This window comes from Uloborus diversus, chromosome 3 (genome assembly GCF_026930045.1).
Source record: "Uloborus diversus isolate 005 chromosome 3, Udiv.v.3.1, whole genome shotgun sequence".
NCBI classification, from domain to species: Eukaryota; Metazoa; Arthropoda; class Arachnida; order Araneae; family Uloboridae; genus Uloborus; species Uloborus diversus.
The window spans coordinates 100,742,714-100,765,246 of NC_072733.1; the positions used below are offsets into that span (position 1 = coordinate 100,742,714).

Sequence of the window (22,533 nt, forward strand, 5' to 3'; positions counted from 1 at the left end):
AAAAGAAAAATCTTATAAAATGCTGAAATTTACAACTGGCGAGTACGTAAGATCATGACTCTCATATTTCAATTGAAAATTCCCTAAAGCTACTAGGCGACTTTTGTATCTCAAAATTTCCCCATTTTCATTTCTTTTGACTGTAAAAACCCAGCGAGAACCAATTGGAATAGAATCATGCGGTAATTCGACAAGATTCCACACTTTGCGATCTTGTATCACTTTTAATTCTTCCTGCATTGAACTTATCCAATAGGGAAGTATCAACCTATCAAATATTCCAATTTTAACTATTGCACAATGTTGACAGGCTTACAAAACACAAAAATTCACCATGGCCGGATTTTTAAAACCAACGATTGATTTTTTATGAATTTTTTAAAGAGCGATGCGCAAAAAAGAGGTGTGGCCTAAAACGTCAGCAGCTGACGTCATTTCCCTGTTCCGATCAGAGCTCCATTTCCATGCCGTGTTGCGCCTACCAGGAGGTGAATAGCACTGTCTTTTTCAGCCTTTTTAAAGCCTTTAACCAGCATTTTTTCCATCATGGAGCTAGGATTCACGAAAGGTCGATCCAATAACCTTCCTCAAGTAAAGTCATTCATGGTGTTTGACTTTTTTCGAAAGGACGAGAGATTTAATGCCCTAGAAGTACGGGGAGTGAAACAACAAAGTTTCACCATTGTTATTCTTTAAAATTGTACGTACATATCCGTCTATGTTTGCAGTTCATATTATTCGCATTAGTTTCCCTTATCAAGATTGATCATTTCCATTTGTGTGTCGATGGTTTTTTTATCTGAATATATAAATTACAATGTAAGAGCGCTATTCCAGTTCTTACTTGGCGGCTTTTAATGAGGCGCGCATTTTGTAACAACCTTACTGCAAGTGATTCCAGTACTAAGTTTTAGAGCAGTTTTTGCATGAAAATTTTTCGCTTTGTTGGCAATAAAAGTTGATCTGCTTTTTTTTTTGCGGAAAATTGTTTTAAATCCATTAATAAATGTTAATTATCCTTGAGTTTTTGTGCAACTTAGCAAAAAAAGGAAAAATATTTTTTTTTTGCTCTTTTGATAAAAATAATAAATGTGAAAATGGTGTTCATTTCATAAAATAAGTACCTTTTTGCATGTGAGAAATGTCTTGTATATATAGAAACGCTTCTGGTGATAAACTGAAAATGTATTTTTAAATTATCAATTTGTAATAGTTAAAATTTGAAGATAGTTTGAATGTTAAAAAGAAAGTATTAATAGTTTTTGCATTGTTATTAAAATGGAAATAGTAATGCATCTATTACTTTCTATTCAAGTTTATTGTGCAGGGTTTAAATTCCTTTGTTTACTTGCATTTTTTTAAAAATATCTCATATGCTTATTAAACATTTATTTATGAACAGTTGTGAACATATATTTCAAACTGTATTTCTCACTTGACATAGTTTTTAATTAAAATGAAGTGCAAATTTTCATTTTCAAATTTTAATTAATAAACACACTTGAAAACACTTCTTTCGAAGATCCTGCTGGGACGGAACAATAACAAATCGCTTGTGAGGAGTTTTTTTAGATGTAGATACGCATCCAGGAACGAAGCAATACTTGTAATTGATTCTACTAGCCATGACAAAGAAAATCAAATTAAAAACAATCGCAGAATGCATTAAACCCTACAGACAGCAAAGGATTTTCACTAGCCTTTTATGCGCGCTGCTGTTAGAAGGCTCTTGTTTTCCCGCGCCTTCCCCCAAAGATCGCCAAGCACTTCTTTGTCCTAGCCAACCCCGCCGCCTCGCAGCGCGGCAGTGACGTCAGTCAAAGGACTTACAAGCAAATGACGTCACTCGCGCGTGAACTTTAAAAAATTATTTTTAAAAAAAGTATTAGTCGTATCGTAAAAATTTTTTCGCAGATGATGTTCATGTATGTTACTCTATCATATAAAAATAAAAATAGAAAATCGAATACTTCCCTATTGTCCTTTTCCCGCGTTTTAAGAGCTTGTTTGTAAGTGTAAGGAATAATGATTTGATGTCCTAGTCATGTTTGAGAAAATTCATTAATTACGTTACTGTTTACAGAATTATCAATCTCTCCTTCAGTAGTATTTTTATCTTTAAAGCAAAATATATCTGGCTGATAAACAATATTATTTTTTCTGCAATATTTCTTTATATCATAAATTGATCTCAATCGTTTGTTGCTTCCTTTTTCAAAATAATAGATGTCGTTACGAGATCCATCGGGTCTTGGTACGACTTTTCTTACCCATTTTGTTAATTTTAAACATTTATCACTTTCATCATCTGATTATTCAGTTCCCCCCCCCCCCAATCTGATTCTTCTGTTTCTGAATAAACTGGTGGTAGTTCGGGAATTTTGAGGATTTCCTCATCAGGAATTTCATCCACATCCGATTTTGGTACATTTAACCATTCTATGGTGCCCATCACGACTCCACTGCGTTTAAACTCAAATTCGTCTTTGAAACTTTTTCCCTCATTAAATCTGACATTTATGGTCTCTATAATTTTATCACTTTCTGAAAACCAGATTCGATACCCTTATGTTCGAAATACATACCCAATTAAAATTCCTTTTTGGGCTTTCAGATCAAGCTTTTGCCGACGTTGCTTCGGCACACCAACGTAGGCTACGCATCCAAAAGGGTTTAAATGTCTGATTGAGGGTGATTTTCCCCCATATAACTCAAAAGGAGTTAGTTTTTGATTTCTATGACACACTCGGTTCCAGGTGTACGTGAAATACAACATGGCTTCAGGCCAAAAGTTTTTACCTATACCACTCTTCTAAAATTACACTAGTACCATCTGCCACAGTTCTGTTAAATACTTCAACCGCCCCGTTTTGCTCAGGGTAATTTACTTAAAATTGTATTTGAAAATTCCCCTCCATTGTCAGTTCTTATTGCTTTCAGCTTTGTTCCCAGAAATCTCTGTGCCCTTTTAATATGATTGAGAATTTCTGCTGCCTGATTTTTATTTTTCAATGGGTACAATGACGTCCTACGGGAATAATTGTCAACTACTGAAAGAAAGTATCATTCACCTCTTTTGCCTTCTATACTCGATGGCCCCCAAATGTCACTATAAATTAATTCTAAATGTTTCTTCGATCTAATTTCGTCCATTGGTTCGAAAGATACGCGTCTGAACTTTCCTAATTTATCTTCACAATTTACTTTATCATTTTTAAAAACTGGTAGACCCCTAGTACATTTATATTCAACAGTTTTCTTTATATTATCGACATTTACATGAGCAAATCTTTTGTGCCATAATTCTAAGCTTTCAATACTACTAACTTCATAATTAACATTTTTATGTACATTTTCCGAAATTACCTTTGGGTTAACAAAATAAATGCCATTAGATAGTTTAGCTTTAAAAATCGTTTTGCCATTATCTGATACAGTTACCAAATCTTTTCCCCCTTTAAAACATGCTCCCGCTTGGTCAAATCTAGGACCAGACGGTAAATTTCTTTGCAAATGCGGCAAATACATTACATTTACCAAATTAATGGTCTTAGGACCGAACTTTAACTTTATCTCTCCAACTCCCTCAATTGGAAAAACATGATTTTGCACTGCTACGACCATCTTTCGATCATTTACAGGTTCATATTTATGGAAAAAGTTCTTATTATTTGCGAAGTGATGGCTGGCCGCCGAATCAAATGCCCATGATGAAGGATTACAGTCTATCTCGTTAAATTTCGCTTCCGAAATAAAAAAATGTCTTGAAAGGGTACTCACACTTTTTCGGTGATGAGGAGCTGCCTCTTCTGGTATACTGGTTCCTGTTTCTTCCTCTTGACCTCCTCTGGCCATAATTCAACTTCTTGGAGCTTGTTGATGGACTTCCTCCGCGGTTCCTCTCTGGAAAACTACAATCTTTGCGTATGTGACCTGTACGTCCGCAATTAAAGCACAATCTTTTTTCTTTTGGAGCAACGTAGTTGGTGCTAATATTATCCTCATCCTTCAGTTTTAATCTGCTCTCTTCAGAAATTAAGTCCTGTACTATCGCATCAAAAGAAAAGTCCTTGGGTTTCTTTCTCAAAATTGATTGGCAAATGCTGTCATATTCTGATGGAAGATATCTCAAAACTTGAAAATTTAAGTATGACTCCAAAAAATTCTTGTCAATTCCCTGTATTCTGTCGTAAATTCGACGAATTCTTGATGCGAACAGATTTATGGATTCGCCTTGCTGAATTCAACAGTTTGTTAACTCAGTGAAAGTCCGCATATGCACACATCTGTTATTAGGATAAAAGTGTGCTTTTAGACATTCCCACGATTTTTCTGGCGACTCACAATGCTCTATGATTCTTTTGAATTCATTGTCTACAAAAAAAATATATTAAAGATAATGCCGCTCGTTCTCTGGCCAAAAACTCACGAACGTTTCTATCAGTAAATCCTGAATCTTTAGAGAATACTGGCGCTGTTTCCTTACCAGTTACAATGTCCCAGGCGTTTTTCTCCATCAGGACAAATTTCATATCCGCTGCCCATGACACATAATTTGTGCCATTTAATTTCTCAATAGTTATCTGGGGATTTGCCATTATTTTGACACAAAGTCGGAAGACAATATCAATGAGCACTAATAATCTAATAGTTATCATCAGTATGCTCTTGTCAAAAAAATCTTCTATACGGCCCCCCATCGAAAACTATCACAGACGTCAAAACCATCATTTCCATCTCTAGTCCTACTGAAAATATAGGCTATCGAAAACAGAGTCCAGGTTGCCCATAACCTTTTAATGAGTAAGAGAATGCTCAAGACAAATAACCTCCAAATGCGATAACCTAATTAAATATATGACTAGAAATGCATGATTAAAAAATAGTTGAAGACAACTTAAAATAAAAACCAAATTTATTTGGTAATTTAGTAAAGTTAGTTTAAGATTATTAAAAACATTTGAAAAATAACGCGAACTAGAGCTGAGCTATATCAATCTATTAACTATCTATTAAGATTAAAACCACATCGTTGCATAAAAGCAAACGAGCGCACGAGTAAACTAGCCAGAGAGAAAAACGCCGAAGAAGTCAATTTCCTACTCGAAACCTTTCCTTATATCCTAAGTCAACTCATTAGCATGCGGACGCCAAATCCCCTTCTGATAAACTGCCGATCAGTTACGATGCTTCGTCGATTACGTAAAGATCGTGACGTCATGGATCGGCGACTGCATGTGCGAGATACATCTTCAAGCATCCGCATTAGAAGGTCGAAAAACATCGTTAAAAAATTTCTCCCATACTAGGATTAGGCAGTTGACTGATACTATCGTGAGATAAGTGGTGAGAAAAACTAGTTGAAACTTGTTAATTATAATTTAAGGGGCGCTAGGCCAACACTTATTCCCGAAAATACGGTAGCTACCAGTTTGTTTGGCACTCTTGGCTTCCGTAAGAGGTTTTCCACCTCCAGCTCAGTCGCTCCTATGCCGGGCTGATTAGTGCTAATAAGCATGAAACTGCAGTCCTCGGCTGGAACTGACTGAGCAGGCGGTATATTTCATGTAAATACAGAATAGGAATATCATGAATCTCACAGGGATCAGGCAAATAATGATTAAGGTGCTATAGGCAGAAAGCACTTCGCAATCAGACAGGGTGTGAGTAATAGTTTCTTCATTAAAGAGGTATTCTCTGCAAATTAGATCATTATTGATAACCATTATAGCACGGTGCTGCTTTAAGGTGTAATATCAGTAAGAAGACCAAAAACCTTCCCTACATTATTTTTGTTAAGAAGCCAGTATTTTTCGCATAAGATCCCCTGAGAGAATCAGGTCTGTCCTTCTTAGGATGACAAGGCGAATATGTTCAATGTCATCGCAAGATAACCTCTTCAACGGGATGGTTTCTCTCACAACAACCATCTTAGACATAGTCGCTGCTTGAGCCTAGATAGGACTATGGCTGGCTTGTCCATACTCGTTAAGATACAACAGTTTGTGTAGGAGAAGGAGTTGAAACCTCCAACTGAAGACATTTGGTTTCTCCTGCCTTCTCAGGAATGGTTGGTCTGGTGGCTTTCGCCTCCCATACCAGCCTCTTCCTCTCCTGCCTGTGCCAGGGCCTGTTGCATTTTTGTGCACAAATGAATACTCCCTGCGTCCCTCCTGCAGAATCGGTGGGTTGCAGACTTGCACGCTCTCCTCTTCCAGTAGCAAGGTTGCTGGTTCTCTCCTTCTGCAGCAGTTTGTGCAGGGCAGCAGTTTGTGCAGGGGAAGGAGTTCAAACCTCCAACATAAGATGTTTAATTTCTTCTGCCTTCTCAGGAAAGGCTGGCCAAGTGACTTTTGCCTCCTGTACCAGCCTCCCCCACTCCCACCTGCACTTGTTGCATTCTTGTGCAAAAATGAGTATTCCCTGCCCCCTTACTGCAGAATCAGTGGATTTTAGACCCTCACCCCCTCTTGTTCGGTAGGTTGCAGACCCAAACCCTCACCTCCTCCAGCAACGTTGCTGGTTTTCTCCTTCAAACCAGCCACCAACTCCACGGGAGCTGGGAACTGTGGTGTGGTAAAAGGTCGACACCCGCACAACCACCCTCTATGAGCAAGGCAAATTACAACGAGGTTTTGCCCAGTTCCTTGAGAAGACTTTTCAGACATCATACAATCCAGATGCCATTCATCTATCAACACGATGCCTCACACCTTGGATTGGGTGTCCATTTTAGTCGCCTCTTATGACACTCCTTGCACTATATTGTGACAATTCTGCTCCACTCACCACACGGAGCATTTTAAATTTTCTTGCAATTTATGTGAAGTTTTTATTATTTTATACCTGTAATTATTTGTTATTTTGCTAGTTTCTTGGTTCTATTTTAAAATAAAGCATGACTTATAAACAATAGTCCAGTATTTTAAAATAAAACTTTTAAAAAAAAACAGGCACTTTGCATTACAACGACATTTCGTTATAGCTACCGATTTTATTTGGACTACAGGGGTTGTTATAATGAACATAACTCTATGAGGAATAAAAATGCATATAGAACTTTACAATTTTAGTTTATTTCAAAAATAAATCTATTATTACTGGTAGAATATTGCACTTAAATTTTTTATTTTAAATTGTAAACTTTATTGTGTAGTCAAAGGTAATTTAATGAAAAGTTCGAATGATTTTATCTTTGTCTATCTGTCTGTCAATACAAGAGTCATGTTCATTATAACAACTACAGGGGTTGTTATAATGAACATAACTCTATGAGCAATAAAAATGCATATAGAATGTTACAATTTTAGTTTATTTCAAAAATAAATCTATTGTTACTGGTAGAATAGTACGCTTTAGTTTTTTATTTTAAATTGTAAACTTTAATGTGTAGTTAAAGGTAATTTAATGAAAAGTTTGAATGATTTTATCTTTGTCTATCTGTCTCAATATATACGCACCCATGCTTTGTTAAAAGAGAAAAGAAAATGCTAAAATTTGCTGGTGGCAATACTTTAATGCGCAAAGAAATTTAATGACTGTAATGTCAAATGCATTTTTAGAATAGAAATAGCTAACTCGCATCTAGTGTTGATTTTTGGCAGATTTTTTGGAAAGACAGAAATAATGTAAAAGAAAGCATACTATTATAAATATATGTGACAAAATTTTCAAGTATGGGTGGTCATATTTATAAGCATTTTCATCACATGCTAATAAAGAAAATGTTAACATTAAACTTCTTCATAATTGCACTGTCATGTGATGTTGTATTTGAAATATGGACTATCATTTTTAATTTATCCATAATTAATTTTCAGATGAGATTTGTTGATGCAATATTGAGCAATAATTCAACTGATGATCACTGTCGAGAATTTGTTAGACAGAAAGGCTTAGTTCCTTTGATGGCTATTTTAGGATTACCTAACTTACCAATTGATTTTCCTGTTACTCCTACATGCCAAGCAATTTCAAGTGTGTGCAAGTCTATATTGGTAATTATTATTTATTTATGATTATTGTTGTTATTATTATTTTTTTTTTGCACCCTATTATAATGTTTGCATAAGTGTTATTTTAGATATTTTAATCACGTACCTGAGAGATAAAGAGTCATCACAAAAACCAAAGTTTCCAAGAGGTGTACTTTCAATCCTTTTACCTCAAAAGTAGTATGTAAAATTTTGGTCGAAAATGACTTTTGGACTTCCATGAGGAGTGAAAAACCTTCTCTTCTCTTGCTAACCATGTGTTAGACCTAATGTTATCACTCCGACATATGACATCTTACTTCAGCTTTAATATTTCGGCACTAGTTGTGCAAAAAGCTTGCAGAATCCCATAGCCTTTATTTAATATTTCAACTAAAAGGCTAAAGAACTCCATAAGCAATATTTTAATTATGACACTAACAACATATAGAAAAACATAAACAAAAACCGAACTTACTTCTCTTGAAGTGGAAGTTAAAGTATGTACTCTTTTTTGATGGGGTTTGATTTTGGATTTTCTTGGGTGTCATATGCATAATGAAAGTGGTTAAGAGTGAGAAGGGGGACAGGTGGATCTCTTGTGACTTATCTCATATGTTCTGCCAGTATAAGGGTGAGGATGAGTCTGCTTTTGAAGAGGATTATATTTGCACTAAATGTGCTGAACTCTCAGACTGAAGAGTTAGGATGCAAACTTTGGATACCCAGTTAGCATTAGGTTGTGGGTCAGTTGTAGAGGGTATTGTAAATATTTCAGAGGTAAAGGGGAAGTTTCATAGAAGGAGCCGAACTGTTAAACTAATGGTGTAATTTTGGGGGCTCTATGGTAAGGGAGGTGGGTAATACAGTTGGGAGGGTAAAGCCTAAGGTGGATAGGTGTTGCATACCTGCCAACCCTTCCGGATTTCCCGGAAGTTTTACGGATTTTTATGTCCTTTTCCGTTTTTCCGGTTATGAGCAAAATCTTCCGGATTTTTCACGTTTTGTAGAAAAAATAATTATCTCGCCAATTTTGGCGCTAACGAGACTTTTGTGGAACGCGACACCGCGTTATAGTCCAAGTAGCCAAGGAAAGGCTTCCGTAAGAGAATGGCACGAGAAGAAGCGAGGCAAGATTATGACGTCACTGAGTGATACAGCGCATGACTTTATCGGGATCCAATCAAAGCAAGCGTCGCGGCGGGCAACTAGGGGCACAATTTCGGCGCCAATTATCTTCTCATTCTCTCAATTCAAGCTGTTTTTGCTTCGTTCTTTTTTTAAGATGAGTAACAAATGTTATTTCCAAACTTTTAAAGAAAGCAATAAAAGTAATATTTACTAAACGAAGTAAGTTCAATTGATATAAAATTGATAACTAATATATTGTTAAATGTAAAGAGGGTAGGTGTCCTGTTTGATTTTATTTTGCGTTAAAATCTTGTGGATAAAAATAAAAAAATCTTCCGGATTTTTTTTCTCGGAGGTTGGCAGGTATGGTGTTGTTTGCAGGGTTCGCACGGGGTCATGGAAATCCTGGAAAGTCATGGAAAAAAAATAAACAAATTTCAGACCTGGAAAAGTCATGGAAAATTAATATTTTCATTAAAAGTCATGGAAATTTATTTAATGTCATGAAAAAATGTCTTGAGTAGTAAGAAAGTAACAATATCTAAAAGAACACTAGAAATATTGAGTGGTTTAGTAATATTGAATATAACTTGAACAGTCTCAGAAAGAAGTCCGATTTTGGAATCCAATTTAATCCGCTTCTGTAACAGCCGCTCGCCTTTTTTTGTAATGTGATTTTACTACTAGGACATTACTATTTTTGAATTCACCATTATTTCTGCACTTTTTATATGAGGCCCCTAGTTTCAAAATGGGATACTTGCAAAAAATTCGATTTTCTTTTTTTTTTGTTAATCTTGTAGAGAATCATAAGGCCTATTTGCCTGCTCAATATTAGGTTCAAAAACCGCTTCTTTCCCCCTTGAAATGGGGCGGGAAGGTCTGCCTCAGTTTCGAAACCGGACTTTTTACAAGTTGAGCGTTTGTCCGCTCCTACAAGTATCCGATTTTGAAACTAGGGGCCTCATATTTCATGTTCTGTAGTAGTCGACTTGCACTTTCTTGATTTTGCTACGACCCCTCAAAAAGAGTAATTCAATTGCACCTGAGCTCGTAGTTTGAAAATTCATTATTAAATTCACCAGAGTTTATCTTAATATGTTGAAAGCTTTAGAAAGTGAAGATTTTAGTCAGGCAATAGAATATAGAAATAGGGGAATTCTAATACTCTAAAACACTGGTGCCCAACATACAGCTCGTAAAACTGATCCCCTTGTGGCCAGCTGAAATCCAATTTAGAAAAACTCAAAAACATGGCTTTACTTTAATGAACGAATATAGTATATTGTTCAGTTACATTGGTGAGTAGATGCACTATTGACACCAAAAGGCAATGTTTTTATGAAGCAAATTTATTAGTGGTAACTTAGTAATGATCCATTCAATTTTTATCCCATTCATTACTATTCTGCCCTATTTATTAAATATTTGTTAGATATTTAAACATCAGTGTGTTGCATTTTTACTTTACTTGAATTGATATGATGAAGACAAATAAGAATAATTTATTAGTTTCTGCAGTGCACTGATATTTTTTCAATCACAAGTAAGTGCCCTCCAATGAGTAACCTCCAACGATGTAGTAGCACTCACATAAAAGTATTTTGAAAGCCCATTTCCGAAAATTGGCAAGTTCGGCATTTAATAGTACTATTCTCTTCGCGTAACAAGGTCATGAAAATTTTTCTGAAATCATGGAAAAGTCATGGAAATTTTTTATCCAAATTGAGTATGAACCCTGTGTTTGGATGCTTTATTATATTAAGGGAATCAGTCCATGGCTGGACTTTTTTTTCTTAGTTTACTGATACTTTTCTGTCTAAACCAAAGATTTTACCTTTTCTTTTATTCTGTCACTAACCTCTTTGCCATACATATAGATAAAAAATATTTTACTTAAATTTTTTGTTTAGGTATGGAAATAGTTTTCCTGGTTCTATCATCTTTCTTCAAGTACAACACTTTTTAAGCTCATATTCATACATGAAACATTATTTGATTTTTTTCACTGAGACATAGTTTTATAATCAGCACACAATATTTTGAGATGAATCATTTAAAACGGCCTCACGTTAACACTCAAATGTAAAGATTCAACATTTGAAGAAAATCAGACAAAAATGTTACATGTGTTACCTCCTTTATGAAGCTCTAATAAATATTTTCTACCGAATGTAGAAAGATGAAACTTCAGGCATGTGACTAACATATCAATTCCATTTATGATATGGGATATTTTTCTTTTAGCCCGCTAATTTAGGCTAGGAGGAAAACTTTACTACTTTACGCATTACGTGTGTTACCAAGAAAAAAAAAAGGGTCTGAGTATTCTAGGGTTGAAACTTTATTAAAAATCTGAATTTTAAGTTTTCAACTCATAGTTACAGTAGAACATTTGTTTTAATGTTATTTCATAGTTTTGTCAAGAAAAAAAATTAATGATTAAGAAAAATATAGCTTTTGAATTAACCTTTATAACTATGCATTTTTTGGGTGCTATCTGTGTGCTACCAAATATGGCCAAAATCTGATATAAAAAACTTTTTTATCACAAAATTGATGCTGAAATTGAAAACTATAGATATTTTTTAATCTAAAAAAAGATTTGTTTTCAATTTATGTGAAAAAAAATTTCAATGTGTCAGGACCACTTTTTGTGGAATCGCCCAAAGCCAACAGAATGCTTGGGTTTATCAATAGATCTATTTCGAACAAATCAAAGAAGGTTCTTCTACCGTTATGTAGGAGTTTAGTAAGATCTCATTTGGAGTATAATGTTCAGTTTTGGTCTCCTTATCTCTGGAAAGATATCTCTGATTGGAAAGAGTTCAAAGGAGGGTTACTGGACTAATAAAAGGACTTTCAGATTTGGATTATGATACCAGACTTAAAAGGCTTAATATGTACAGCCTGGAACAAAGGAGGGCCAGAGGGGACATGCTTCAGTTGTTTAAATTTATCAGAATGAATGATGTTAATGGCTTAAATTTTTGCACCGAGAGCAGGACGAGGGGTGATTGTTTTAAGCGATTCAAATATCAGGCTAACCTGGAAATTATAAAAAATTACTACTTTAGTAGGATCAAGGGCCTTTGGAAATGCTTACCAGAAGAGGTGGTAATGAGCAAGGGGGTGGATAGCTTTAAGAGGGCCATTGATCTGCATTGGGGACTTATAAACTGACTAGGACCAGCCTAGCAGAACCCAGAGCCTGTTGCTGGTCGTTACATTTGTATTTGATATATACTTAAACAGCCTTCTTGCTGTTACAGGCTAATATAATCCTCTACTAAGTTCAAACACCTCACAAATAGGTCCACATCAAAGGATGCATCTGCAACAGGAGTTAGTAATGTGAAGACAATAACTGATACTAAATTTGTTAAAGAAATAAATAATTGGAGTGATATTAATCTGTTTGCAGAACATATAAAAAAATTATAGGAAGTGCATTAAATTTCTTACAATATGAACTAATTTGTAAAATAAAAATAACCATTTAAAGTAACCTTCAACCCTAAAGAGAAATATAGCTAAACTTCGACCTGTGCCTCATCCATAAAATCTGAAGTAAAGGAACTTGCATTATTTTTTCATGATACGATTTCCACTGATGTAATAAGCTACATTTTTGAGATGATACTTTTGGCAACTTTTGAAGACTTTATATATGGTGTGCTTTGCTAAGTAGAATAAGTGTTTAATATCTTTACAGTATAACTTCGATTTAACAATATCTGATTTAACAATTGCCCTAATTTCACTGGTCCACATTTAACTGCATTGAATGTATATGCTCCTTGATTTATTAATAACTTTTTGCAATCCCGTTAAATCAGGGTTATACTGTGCTTTTTGTTACTGTCTTCATGAAATGTAAAAATGTTTGAGTAAATATTGTTGTTAACAATCTAAGTAATTGTGGAACAAATTGTATTTATCTATTTTTTTATTTTTACTGAAGTAATTTACAAAATGCCCTAAACTTTTTGTTTGTCTTCATTTTCTTTTAGCACAATGTTTCTAAATATTTATTTTAGGGGCTAATAAATTGACTAGGACCAGCCTAGCTGGGCCAAGAGCCTGTTGCTGGTCATCACATTTGTATTTGTATAATATTTACAGATAATTAGATAGTTTCATCTGATTCTGTTTAAGCATAATGCTTTGCATTATTTTAAAAATAATCATACCTTTTCAAACTATTTTATTTCAGAATCTCGCTCATGAACCCCAAGTTTTAAAGCAAGGTTTACTGCATTTAAATGAAGTTTTACAGAGCTTAGAGCATTTGCACCGCCCTTTAGATCCTCCAGGTGGGAGTGTACTTCTAGAGGAACTTATTAGTGCACCTAATGTAAATGATGCTACATTAAGTGCTCAGTCTACTCCTTTGTTACATTACATGTCTGCAGCACATGCATACATAATAATGTTCATTCATGTCTGTCGTACAGGACAGGTAAGATATTTCTCATTTATGTATTTTTAGCTCTTTTGTTTCCTGTTCATATTTAAAATAATAGGTCTTCCTAGTGTACTGATAACCTTAGAAATCACCCTATTGGAAGTCCTAGAAATCTTAAATTTTACTTAAACAGCCTTTTTCTTAGCACAAGCTTTCTTCTTTATTTTTGACTTGTGTCTGGGGTCTATCCTCACCGGACCATGCTTCTGTATTAAATGTCTTTATTATTTAGCCCGAAAAGTCAAACCTTCATTTAGTAGCTAGTAGCCAATATTCAATTTTTATTAATTCGATTTTTAAAAATTAGTAGTCTTTTTATCCAGAACTTTTTGTTTTAAATGAAAACAATCGGCAGTCTTAGGACATTACTCTAAAGAATAGGTCTGGGAGGGTGAAAGTTTTCTGTCGTTTAGTTCTCTTTCCAGGTCCTTAGTTTCCACTACTGTTCGCAATTTAAAAATTTTTAATTGTCAGTGATGATAAAGTTCTTTTTTCCTCACACCTCTTCCTTTCGCCTACATTGGGACCCTCTTCTTCGAGAGTTTCTGAGTGTAGACGAAGAACGTGTAGGGGGGGGGGGGGGGACAGTATCTTCATTTCCACTCTTGTTAGACTGGGAATTTGGTACAGGGTGGCGACAGATCAGGGAAATCAGGGAAAAGTCAGGGAACTTTATTAATCAGGGAAAAGTCAGGGAAATATCAGGGAATTTTGAAAAAATAACAAAAAATCAGGGAAAATTGATTTTTTGAAGAATTTTTTTTTTTTTTTTTTTGTTTACAAAATTAAGTATTCTTAATTCCCTGCGCATTTTCCGCCAATTATCTGTTCAAAAAAAAAAAAAAGTAAAATTAATGAGGTGCGATTATACACCGCCGCATATTTGTGCATCTTTTTTCCTCAACGTCAAAGTATTGAATCTTACTTATTAACCACAGAATGAACTTCCTAAGATTGCTTTTGTGTCTGTTAGGTTGTTTATTTTACCTAGCTTAAAATTTCCTTTTACGCTTTCAATGCTGCGTAAAATAAACAACCATACAGGCAAAGAGGAAGCCTTCAATTATGCCTTAGCTCCTTTGCCTTTATTCCATTGTCTCGAAGTAATTAGCTTACTATAATAACGATTTCAAGAAAAAATCTTTGGTTTTTGAATTAATACTATAAAAGCTTAAAAGTTATTACTTCTTCGTGTTTTTAATTTAATTGCTAAAATTGAACTTTAATTAAAAAACTTTGTTTTTTGCCATTATATATTATTTGTTGTCACCGCAGATTATAAAGGTTTTCTTTTCTTCAGACTTTAGTGATTCTTTAATTTTATAACCAAGTTGTTTTCTTCTTTTATATATTTTGAAATTAATTGCTTTTTTTCCTCTTTTTTTCCCCTTGCATTCCAAAGTTGTTTGTTACAAAAGCAATCCAAGGTTTTTCCTCGTTACATACTGAAATCATTTGAAAGAGTTAACTTGTGTACTTAAGAAAATATCTTTATTTTTTAATTGTTAAAATGCTGTATTCATTCATTAAAACATGTTCTTGATTCGACAAAAGCTCCCTATGAATGGTTGTCAAATGGTTTCATCTGTTTTGCATAAATATGTCAATTAATTATATAAGAATAACTACATTACTTCTATTCTTTCACTATTACTTGTTATTCTTGCAACAATTATTATACTGTTTGAAAACTTAGAACTAAAAAGTAATTGAAATTATTTTGAACTATCATAAATACACATGTTTTTAAAAGTAATTTTGATAGTTTCTTAAATTCTTATGCTAAGTGGTTTCTGGAAGTAAGTTTTTTTTTTTTTTTTTTTTTTTTAATTTTCTATAACCTTTCCATTGTATAAAAATTTAATATACTGTTTTGTAGGTCATTCCCCCCCCTCCCCCAAAAATTTTCTTGTGTTTTTTTTTAACCATTTTATTAAAAAAAGTAGCATCTTTTTAAAATATATCTTTAGTTCAACAACTTTACATAACTTAAAACGTTTAAAATACTGCACTTTATACAAACATACAATGGATTTCAAGTAAAGCAAAGAAAGAAAACCATTATCATTGGTAACGTAAATCAGGGAAATTTGCTGAACTTAATCAGGGAAATCAGGGAAAAGTCAGGGAACTTTTTTTCACAGTTCCTGTCGCCACCCTGTAGCAATCCAGTCAACACCGTGCTTTTGGATCGTAAAGGGGAAATACTAGGTTTGGATTTGGATTAGCAGTTGAGATGTGTTGACTATAACGGATGGCAATGGCTGTTTGGTAGTTCGCCACTTTATCTCTGTTTTCTCATTCTATACCCAGGAAGTATAACAGATTGTTTTGTCTCAAGTTCAATGAAACTATTATCGCGGATTATGCTGGGGATCCCTTTAGGGCCTTTGTACACTCGGAGTAAACACACGACGCGACCGATAAGCACCCACTTCATAAAACCTCATTAGACGCGGGGGGGGGGGGGGGGGTACCCAAATCATCAGACAAGTTCCTGCCTCATGTTTAAAGCATGTAATTTTTTATTTTTTTCAGTAAAATGAAATATATATATTGGATGCCATACTATTCTGGTGTTCAATCGATTTAAGCAGTAATGACTAATTTTGTATATTTATATTTCAAAATATAAAACATATTTCAGAGCTTTAACTTGGTTTATTTTATCTTAACTGTTTGTCTTGAGAGAAAACAGAGAAGTAAAATAATAATTATAATTAAATGCTGTTATGATTTTTTTGAAGCTGATTTGGGGTCCTAATCTCATTCTGTAGGTTGAAAAAAACAAGTCTTTAACTAATGATACTATGCAATAAAAAAGACCATTGTGACGCAACTCTAACTGTGCATCACGCAATACTTCCATTATATACTGTCAGCCCCACTTAATCGGGTATCGGATGAACGAATATTCGCTTATATGAATAAAATCTCCTGGAACCGAATATTTCCCCATAGACGCAATGTTAAAGATCTCCAATATGAATTTTTAAAAATAAGTACCGTAACATATGAAGTACCAAAAAGTAAGTAAATAGGAGTTAAAGAAAAGAAAAGTCAATAGCATGAAATAAATTATTTTGATTCAACACTTTTTTTTTAAAGTAAATATTAAAATGTTTATCATAAATGCAAAAGTTATTGAATGTTTTGTACATACTAAGAGCTAATTAATTGCTTTTTATTTAATCATTTTGGTACTCTTTGTCATTTAGTGAAATCCATGTTAGCATTTTTTTATGCAAGATTATGAATTGACCTGTTTTGTTCTTGCATATCATTAATGTATGGGCTGTATAATGTGCTTTTTTTCTGCAAGTTGTTGCCTAAAAAAATCTGCTGCATATTGTACTCTAATATAAAAACATTCAGTGTTCAACATAAAATTGCTGCCAGTTAGGAATTGACAAAGGAAAAAAAAGTTCAGATCACAAATTTTATTAGTTCTGAAAACCTGTTTGGTTTAGTTAAAAAGTAATAAATATTTTTGGGTCTGGTTCTGTAATCTAATGATGAGTAGTTAAAGTGTTATTTTTTGGGGGGGGGGGGGGGGGAATTTTCAAACTGGGAAGGGGGTTTATATATTCGTTATATGTATGCAATTAAAAAAAACATTTAACATAAAATTGAGGGGAAAGATATTTTCCCTGTTAAAAGAATTTTGTGCTTTAAAATTGCTTTAAATTACAGTCTTGCCATCCACACTGCTATAGCATTTTGCGTTGATTGATTTTAATTAGCATTGTTTAGGTCCTTAATTTTTTTGAAAAAGTCCTTAGAAAGTGCTTAGAAAGTCCTTAGTTTTTATTTTGAAAAAGGAGTGGGAACCCTGAGACGGAACAAGATAAGAGTTAAAAAGCAATAAATAATCTGAATGAGTTAAATAGGAAGAAAATTCAGACAAATGAGCTCTTTTATTTGATTTGTACGGTAAATTAAAGAACTACCATTCATTATCAATGATAAAAAAATAAATTATTCTTGACTAAAGTGGGACAATTAGTTATAATTTTATTTCCTAAACAATCATCATAGTTCTGTGTATTTGTGTTTTCTTTTTTGGAGCACTTTTTGTAGAAATCTAGTGTTTAATTTTTAAGTATGCAATCCTTTTATTCACTTTTTAAATTAAATTTTTGACACACCTGCTTTTTATCTTAAGTACTTCCATCTTACGAATTTTTTCTACTTTCACCCCTGAGGTGGGTGTTAAGAAAATATTGGCAAATGAGTCCCTTTGCTACATTGCATGCATATTTGTATGCAGAGTAAAAGAGGAAACTTAAAATTAAATATTGTTTTCACTAGCATCTTTCATTTTGATTATATGTTAACGATATTTGGGGACTTAGGGAGCTTCAATCCTCTTTTCTACTCTTCATTTTTTATCTCATCAAAATATCAAATGTGCAGTTTGATTTTCTATTATGATTTTTATTAAATATTTCTCATCCCATATTTTTTTTTTTTTTTTAAGTGTTCAATTTAACTTTTATATATTAATATTTTAACAGAAGTCTGTGCAGTGGACCAACATGCCCCTGGTCCTGAATACATTGGTCGCAATACAAAAACTACTTCCATTATAATTTTCATGATGAATATTATCCAATATTTTGTAACTACATCACTTATGTTATTTTGTATTTAGCATGAAAAAGCATAAAATTTAAAGATTAATATGACAAATAAAAATATTAAACAGACTACTTCTACTTTTGCGCCATTTATACCAGAACTATCTACCTTTTCTCAAGAATCAGCTCAACTTGAGACTTTGTCAATTTCATTGTTGCTATCATTAAAATTTTGATTTTCTAATAATTCTAAAGGTTTTAGTTTTTGTCAGTTTTCTAAAAGTGGACTAACATATCCTGGGTTCTTACTCCAAAAAATTCCATCCTGTTTTTTCTTCAAATGATTATGAACTAAAAGAGTTTACCTTGGAGAGGAATTCAATTTCTTACTTCATTCTGCATGAAAACCATTTAAAAACATAAAGTTTCCAACTCATAAAACTGAGCACTGTAAAAAAGAGCAAGAAAATTTGCTTCTGAAGTAAAATCCTACTATGTGGTTGTAAAATTATTGAGAATGGCCCAAAGTGCATCGTTGTCCAAGGAGAGCCTCAACTCCCTGTAATGTTCAGTCTACAGGAGCACAACTCACTTTTAACAAGCTCCCTTAAAGCGTATAATATTTTGTGATTCATAAAATTTATATTTACTTCCAGCTCAGTTTCTTTTCTTGGAAAAATTCCTTCAACTTTCAAAAGCCAACTGGAAGTTAGTGATGAGTCAGATATCATGAGAACTAATGATAGAAATTAATACTTCTTTTTCAAAATTTATATTTATTTAGGAATAAACACCCTTGCAAATAAATGGTACAATGCAGCAAATTGTACAAAATTATTATTCATACTTAATTAAATACGTATTACCTTTAAAACTGGTAAATTAGCCATTTTTTGAATTCTTGATATTCATGGCTTTCAGGTTCTATTTTGTTGCGGTTTTGGATACCATCCCTTTCACGAAATTTTTTTTGGATATCATCCCTTTTACGAATTTTTTTTGGATTTCCTCCTTTTTGTTCTCTGACTACTCTTATCCCTGTCTACCCTACTTATACCTCTATTAACAAAAGTATAGGGGGCCTACACCCAGGGTTGTCCCATTTTGTCCACCCCAGAAAAAACCATCCCGGACAATATGTCATTTTGTCCACTTCATCAGTAAACTGAAAGTTAAAATTTGAAATTTGAAAATAGTAAATAATTATTTAGATTTTTCCTATTCAAGTAATATTTTAATATAAAAATAGCATACATAAATATGTATATAAACAATTGATTGTAAGATATTTTAAAGTGAAAATGAAAAAGTAAGATCAGTTGAAGTTTATGTAAGTATTTAATAAATCAAATGAGTGTTAAAATAAATTATAATGCATGTAATAGCATTTATAAAACGAGCACTTCAGCTGTAAATTTTAAGATATTTATCTGATATGGAGGTTTATTGCCCATCATAAGTGCATTTATAAAATTAAAAAGTAGAAACAAAGTTTTTAAAGGTTAGTTTCAAAACAATTAAAATCATATTTAAAAAGAAAAAGAAAAACTACTTGATAATTAATGAAAGAAATGTTGCCCTTTTAAAGCTCTCTACCCTCTTGCCTATTATAGCCTCTTTTGTTACACTGTTCGGAGTACCCACAACCATACTAAAGTAGTATTTTTTCTTAATTTGTATGACATTAACATATCTATAATATATGCTGAGTAAATAAATATTTTATTATGGGGTGAAGTCAATAAAATCTCGAAAAATATAAGTTATAAATTATTTTATTCTATAAATCTTTGCTTTATATGTATGTCTCTAAGCATTTCATTTGACTTTCCCATTTAGTTTATTTACTACTATTATATATAATAGTCTAATCATGCCCAATAGCTTATTCACATTGTTAAATTTTATTACTTTTGAGTAAATTATGATCAAAAATTAGCTGCACCAATGTGTAATTAAATTTTTTTTTTTAGATTTATGAAATTCTAAAGCTAATGATTTTATTTTAGTTAAATGATACATTCATAATAGAAAATATATTAGAATAACTTACTAATTTTATCACACCGCAACAATAAATTTATGTATGTACAATCAGTTTATTTTTCATTTCGTTCATTTTGTCCATTTCATCCAGTTTTGTCCAGTTTCTTCCTGCGTTCCGTACTTTGTACAAAAAAGTGGACAAAAAACCTCCCCTGCCTTGCACTATTAGCCAAAGCGGCCCTGGCCCTGCTATAAATGCGTTTGCCATGCTTTGGGGTGATGAAACATGAGAAGGGGCTTGCACGGGGGGGGGGGGGGGGGAGGAGAAGGGACACCTGTGGCCCAATTTGAGCCTGAAAGGGGCCTGAGATTTTTTAAATGAGGGGTGAATTATATGTAGGGATGTAGTGGTAAACAAGATAGAGGAGGGCCCGTAAATTTTTTTTTTTTTTTTTGATGGTCTCCAAAATTTCTGGTATTCACTGGTTGTGACAGATTCAACTAAATACTGTCAGTTGTCTATTGTAAATTATCGCTATACGAGTATATTTTCATCTCGGAATCACATAAAGGAAAGCAAGTCTGGTTTATGATAAACTGAATCTAGAGCAGGACAAAATTTCAACTAAGAAGAGAGAGCACTTGAACTAAGGCGGATTTAGGACTGAGTTCCAGGGGAGGGGAGATTAGCAGGGCCGGATTTGGAATTATGGAGGCCCCGGAGCAGCGAAGGAGTGGAGGCCCCTAATCAGGGTTAGAAAAGATCATCATATTTTCGAAAATATCCGATACTTTGATATATATATCCGATTATTTTGATCTATATATATTTTTCTGATATTTTCGACTGGTGAAAGTTAGGATATTTTGTAAAAATTTTACTGTGGGGGCCCCTTTGTTGCGGAGACCCCTAAATCCGACCCTGTCCTTTAGTAGTTCTAAAGTCACTAAAGATAGTCTTAAGTCTACAATTGAGGACTTTGATGCAAGAACCAGTTAAGTCCAAACTTTTTTTTCGAATTTATTTTATTGTGTGGAGAATATAAAAGTTCCGATTGGTGAAAGGACGGGACACAAATGTTAGATCAGACCTCTGCTTTCTAGTAAATAATGTGGGAAAGATATTGGTCTTACCAAAAAATGAACAAGTGGACTTACCTGATGCTTGGTTCTTACATCAGGGCCCTCAATTGTGTTTTTCAGATTTAAACATCCAAAAATTTGCGAGACTAAGTCTTCGAACCTTCGCCATTCCTTTCAAGTCACTAAAGATAACGTAAAATTTCACTTTTAGAAATTTTCAGGGGAGAGCTAACCTTTTTATCTGCGCCATAGCCTAAAATTGATTTCAGTTTCAGAAAAAAATGCCCAGAGGGTACTAGCGTTTCTCCGCAGACAAAAAAAGAGGCAGTGCGCTTTCAGATGAAAGGGTACTTTTTAAGAGAAGTTTTGTCAAATAAAAAAGGTGCTTCTTTTACTTTTTGATCTACTAGTTACATACAAAATTCAAGTGTTTTCGATAATAATTATTTTTAAAATACTGAAAAGCTTTTCAGGGATCTGGCCAGAGGATATTTGGGTCCGTTAACGGACCCTTCACAAAAATCCGATCAACCAAAACGAACCTTTCACAAAATCCCTATCGAACAAAACGGACCTTTCACAAAATCCCGATCAACCAAAACGGACCCTTCACAAAATTCTGATAAACAAGATCGGATCTTTCACAAATTGTTTTTTGAAGGAGCAATTCTGAAAGCAAAGTAACGCATATTAAACCGATAATTTTTGGAACCTTTCTTAAAGTCAAATGAGAGGGATCAGCTTATACAAAATCTGCTAATTTTGCAAAGAAAAAAAAATCGGCACTCTTGTGATGCTCCTGCAAGCGATAAATTGCTACTGCCAAATAAATATAATGCTTGTTGTTTGCTTCTTGGAAAGAAATTTGTTCGGTGTGCCCTGTCACACCCTACAGCAGCGCCACCTATGGCAAGTAAGAGTAAGCAAGCAGAAGCAATTGGATGTTCAACGAATGAGGAAGTTATCCTCAGCTGTGCCCTGCACATATATGTAACGGCCCCTTGGCCTATGTGAAGAACTATTTCAGCTGTGCCCTGCACATATATGTAACGGCCCCTTGGCCTATGTAAAGAATCATTATCAATTCAATGCCCCCTTGGCATTAATAAAATACTTAAAATTTTTCATAATACAGTCCACTACTCATTTCTGAGCTTTCATCCATTGGTCCGTGCGACCCTGAGCTCCAGTAAAATGACTTCAACACTTGTTGGATTAAACCGTCAACGAGGAGCGCTAAAAGTCAAGGTAGAGAAATTGTGCAAGTTCGCATCTTTATTTACCCTGGATATTGAAGATGTGACAGAAACAG

The 22,533-nt window shown here is 33.8% G+C and overlaps 1 protein-coding gene across 1 annotated transcript in view; it reads left to right on the plus strand.

The window, feature by feature from the left end:
- Positions 1 to 22,533, plus strand: part of LOC129218399 (E3 ubiquitin-protein ligase HUWE1-like) — a 736,974-nt gene that overhangs the window by 263,212 nt on the left and 451,229 nt on the right. The window contains exons 25-26 of the mRNA XM_054852650.1: positions 7,821 to 7,997; positions 13,321 to 13,566. Coding sequence (XP_054708625.1) covers positions 7,821 to 7,997; positions 13,321 to 13,566 — 423 coding nt within the window. The remainder of the gene's footprint in view (positions 1 to 7,820; positions 7,998 to 13,320; positions 13,567 to 22,533) is intronic.